Here is a 4,627-nt window from a genome sequence, read left to right as displayed (position 1 = left end):
GTTGGATTAATTCAAAAATTTAAAATAAAGTGATAGATTATTATAGGGCAGTGTCAATAGTATAAGGATTTTTCTGTGCGCGTCGATATTCATTCGGAACTTTGTGAGAAAGAAAGCAGCGGGCAGGGGGCCAGAGCCGCGCGGTGCGTCCCAGAGGCAGGGCGGGTGGACAGCGGGAGGGGGAGCGGCACCACTCTGCAGCTGCCCATCATGAAGTGTGCACGCACCCCAGCGCGCTCGAGTAAAGTCACGATCGGAGCATTTCACTTTTTTTTTTTTTTTTTAAATAAAAATAACAAACTTGTACAGAAATCCGCAACAAATCTTTAAAGGTTCGCGCTTATTAAAAAAAAAAGAAGAAGAAAATTCTAACATCTTTCTATGAATTGCACAAAAAGTTGTCTTTAAAAAAAAAACGAGCTGGAGGAAAACCCCGAAAAATAATGTGCAAATTGACTCGCTCCTATTCAAAACGTGTATTCCCGGGATGCGGTCATTGGTTGTCCATTTGTCACCCATTTAAAGCCTCCCTCCCTCCCTCCCTCCCTCCCCCTCCCTCCCCCCACGTCCCTGCAAAGCATCTCCAGTCTACATATCTCCTTTAGCTTTAACGAGCCTCGTTAAGATCGCAATAATATTCCACCCTCTAATTGTTCTTTCCATTCAGCAGATAGGGCGAGCATTGGCTTGTGCCTGACGCGCACGGTGCAGTGGGAGGGTTGCTGTGGAGATCCGAGACTCTGATAACCCCCCGCGCGCGCTGCACAAGTGGTGAAAGCCTCGCGCTACGTACTGGCTAATGATTGGCACGCTTGACAGTGATTGGCAGGGCTGCCATGACAACGCTACAACGACACCAAGAAGACCAATAGAAAAGGGAAACAAAATGTTTCAATGCTACACTCAACGGCGGATTTAGGGGGGAGATATTATGAGGCTGGTGTCATTAGGCGATAGTCATTGAATCATTCAACCTTTTCTACTGGCCGGATTTTTTCGGTTTTTCCTTTTCTCGATAATTTTCTTTCTCTCTCAGGTCATTTCCATGGTGTTCAGATCCCCTTTAGAGCTTTATCCCTCCCATTTCTTCCTGCCGAACTTCGCTGATCGCCCACTGCTGCTGGCGAACAGCGCTCCCACCGCCAGGTCTCCAGAAGACTTGTCCATGTTTCAGCTACCGACCCTCAACTTTTCCCCGGAGCAGGTGGCGAGCGTCTGCGAGACGCTGGAGGAGACCGGGGACATCGAACGGCTGGGCCGCTTCCTCTGGTCCCTGCCGGTGGCTCCCGGAGCGTGCGAGGCGATCAACAAGCACGAGTCCATCCTGCGCGCTCGGGCCGTCGTGGCTTTCCACACGGGGAATTTCAGAGACCTCTACCACATCTTGGAGAACCACAAGTTCACGAAGGACTCGCACGGCAAACTGCAGGCCATGTGGCTGGAGGCGCACTACCAGGAGGCCGAGAAGCTGCGCGGCCGCCCCCTCGGACCTGTCGACAAGTACCGCGTGCGGAAGAAGTTTCCGCTGCCTCGGACCATCTGGGACGGGGAGCAGAAGACGCACTGTTTCAAAGAGCGGACACGGAGCCTGCTGAGGGAGTGGTACCTTCAGGACCCCTACCCGAACCCCAGCAAGAAAAGGGAACTGGCTCAAGCCACTGGACTCACTCCTACACAGGTCGGGAACTGGTTTAAAAACCGGAGGCAAAGAGACAGAGCTGCCGCGGCCAAAAACAGGTTGGCAATCCTTCTGTGCAACTTAAAAAAAAAAGAAAAGAAAACACTAAAATGTTTTTAAACCTTTGGGAAATCTCTATTATGAAACGAGAAGACGCGAATTTTTAAAGTTGTTTTGCTTCTGGAGGGAACCGACAGGAGGGAGGACGTGTTTGTTGTGATAGAAAATAAATTAATTAAATAGATTATTTTCCTAGCAGTTATCAAAACACACGTTTCCTAATTATTAAAATAAATTATATATAATATAGGGTAATGCTAAACCACATTGCACTGGATTACAATTAGATATATTTAAAGAAAATAGAAGTATTTTTTATAATCATGCTAAAATTCACGTTTTGCATTAAAATGCATGAAAAATAAAAATAAAAATCCAACAATAAAGTATAAACTAAAAGCAAAATTTAAGCACTACAGTGTTCTTCTTACGCAAATAAAACAAAAACAAAAAAAATTGTTTCTCTTTTAAAGAAATAAAAGTAACAAAGTTCATGAAATTGATAACGGCTAAACTTGAACCATTTTTATCCACATATATAAAAATAAACGTAATACGAGTTTGATCATTTTAGCGTGAAAACAAAAACAAGGAACTATATTAAATTGATGAAAAATCGTTTTAAACACTTGTTTGGCTTATTTGGCAACACGTGGAGCGGTTCATCGCTCTTTCTTCTCAATCTATTTTATTTTATATTAAATAGCATAAAGCTGCAGGCGTTTTACTACCTTTAATAAAAAGAGAATAAATAAATAAATAAAGTGTCTTTGATGCACGTGCAGCTCATCCAAAAGGATCACAGAAACATTACTGATATTACTCCGCTGCACGGAGCATGCGTACAAGACGCCGAGTGTAATTCATAACATTATATGTGTGATATCATTTCATGGAAATGCTATAATTAATTAGAAAATACCTCGGAGAGCACTAAGCCATATGACCATTGTTCTAATCTTTTAGATAAATGAAGAGATCTATTTCCGCTCTGACATTATCCCGCCGTGATGAAGTTATCATCCTGAGTGGGTTGGAGATAAACATTTAGGATGATTGGAGCAACATGGACCTCCATGCACGCCCATGGTTTGCTGCAAAGCCACAGATTTGTTTTTATTTTTAGGACCAATTGCAAACCTGCTCGACCACTTGAGGAAAACATAAAAAAAATTAAATCCACTTTCTGCAGATTAAAAACAACAAAAATATAAACGAGCGTTTTGGAGCCATTTCATCCCCGGATTGTTGACTTGCTCAGACATAAGGAAAGGACATTTGTTAGTTTAAATGGAGCTGTTTTGTCCCTTGAAGCTTGATAAAAGCATGGCTGGGGCCGGCAGAGGGAAAGAAAGAGTTTGAACCCCTATTTTGCAGCAGGAGGAGGAGGGGGGGAAAGGGTGAGGGGGACATTCTCAGCTCTAAATGCCATTTCTACACCCCACCTTTTGTCTTTATTCTCCCCTTTCTCGCCTCTTTTGATTTATTTTTGTTCCTCCTTCTTGTGCACGCAGGCTCCAGCACCAAGCAATAGGACCGAGCGGGATGAGGTCCCTCTCAGAGGCCGGGCTCACCCCTCACAGCTCGGCCGAGTCGCCGTCCACCGCGGCCAGTCCCACCACCAGCGTTTCCAGCATGACAGAGAGGGTGGACACTGGGACGTCCATCCTGTCCGTCACATCCAGCGACTCGGAGTGCGACGTATGATGGAAGAAGAGAAAAATCAGAAGAAAGAAATAACACACAAAAAAAGAGAAATATTTACAGGGAAAATGGACCTGATGAAGAAAAAAAAAGACATTAAATATGGCGGATGAAAAAAGGACCAATTCATATAAATATTAAAATAAAAAAAGAGATAAAAGCACGTCATTTTTTTATTCAAAGCGCTTTCAAAGGACCCACGCCTACCCTTCCTCTTCATACACCCCCACACCAACAACTCCTTGCATGATTTCATTTTTTTAATTTTTTTATTTTGTAATTAGGGAGAAAAGAAACCTGAATGCAACATTTTTTTTCTCCACATCAGGAACCAGAGGGAATAAAAAAAACAGATCGTCTTGGTGTCTTCGTCGCACTTTTATTTTTATTTTTTCCTTCTCCATATCCGGTTAGATGATGATGATGATGATGGTGAGGAAGCCGCCGTGCAAACAAGATGCATCACCCTGTTTTTCACTTTGTGCTCATCAGACAATCATTTAAAGTCGTAAGCACCTTTCTTTAAATCCACTTCTGTCACTGCCTGTGTGGGGTACATGGTCACCAAAAAAAAAAAAAAAAAAAAAAAAAAAACGTTTATGACTGTATCAGATTTTTATTTTTATTTTCAAAATTTTATATTGAATTATGTATATCTCAAATGATGCGATCATTCTCCCGGTCTGTAATATACGTGTATAGAAATATGCTTGTACATAATTATTGCTCTGTCCCTCGCTCCGACCCTTCCTCCCCCTCACACACACACGCGCACCCCCCTCCCCTCCCGTCTCATCCTTTTTCTACCCCTTCCTCACTTTTCTTGACTTGGTGTTCCTACATAAAATACTTGTCAAAACTTACACTGAAGTGCTGCAGGCATTTTTCTTCCTTTAACTTCAGAACATTTTCAAAAACACTGAGTTTATTTAAAAAAATAGTGCCCCGATTTATCTGACACACAAAGATTCTGTTTTTCTCTCGCGGTTTTTTAATATATTTTAATTTTAATATAAAAATGTTAATTCCTGTAAACATCTCTGCATGCTGCTTTTACGCACAAGTGGCACATTGTTGGGTCACTTACGCGTCTTCACACTTTCCATTTAAAATCCACGGCTATAGTTAAAAACAAGTTTCTATATTTGATCATTTTATTTATATTTCCTCATTCTACTCTTGTTT

The 4,627-nt window shown here is 42.3% G+C and overlaps 1 protein-coding gene across 1 annotated transcript; it reads left to right on the top strand.

The window, feature by feature from the left end:
• The first annotated feature begins 807 nt into the window (after positions 1-807).
• Positions 808-3,461, top strand: six3a (SIX homeobox 3a). Its single transcript, XM_037679448.1, has 2 exons — positions 808-1,737; positions 3,253-3,461. Exons 1-2 carry the CDS (start codon positions 1,046-1,048, stop codon positions 3,443-3,445), a joined length of 885 nt encoding a protein of 294 aa, XP_037535376.1. The 5' UTR covers positions 808-1,045; the 3' UTR covers positions 3,446-3,461.
• Positions 3,462-4,627: the final 1,166 nt, after the last annotated feature.

The sequence above is a fragment of the Nematolebias whitei genome, chromosome 1 (genome assembly GCF_014905685.2).
Source record: "Nematolebias whitei isolate Nwh7 chromosome 1, NemWhi1, whole genome shotgun sequence".
Classification (NCBI taxonomy): domain Eukaryota; kingdom Metazoa; phylum Chordata; class Actinopteri; order Cyprinodontiformes; family Rivulidae; genus Nematolebias; species Nematolebias whitei.
This window is presented reverse-complemented; position numbering and strand designations above follow the sequence as displayed.

Bases quoted from the DNA above. Each gene is read 5' to 3' on its own strand.
- six3a (XM_037679448.1), top strand. From the start codon at position 1,046: ATGGTGTTCAGATCCCCTTTAGAGCTTTATCCCTCCCATTTCTTCCTG. The intron at 1,738-3,252 runs GTTGGCAATCCT...TTGTGCACGCAG, and splicing joins GCTGCCGCGGCCAAAAACAG to GCTCCAGCACCAAGCAATAG.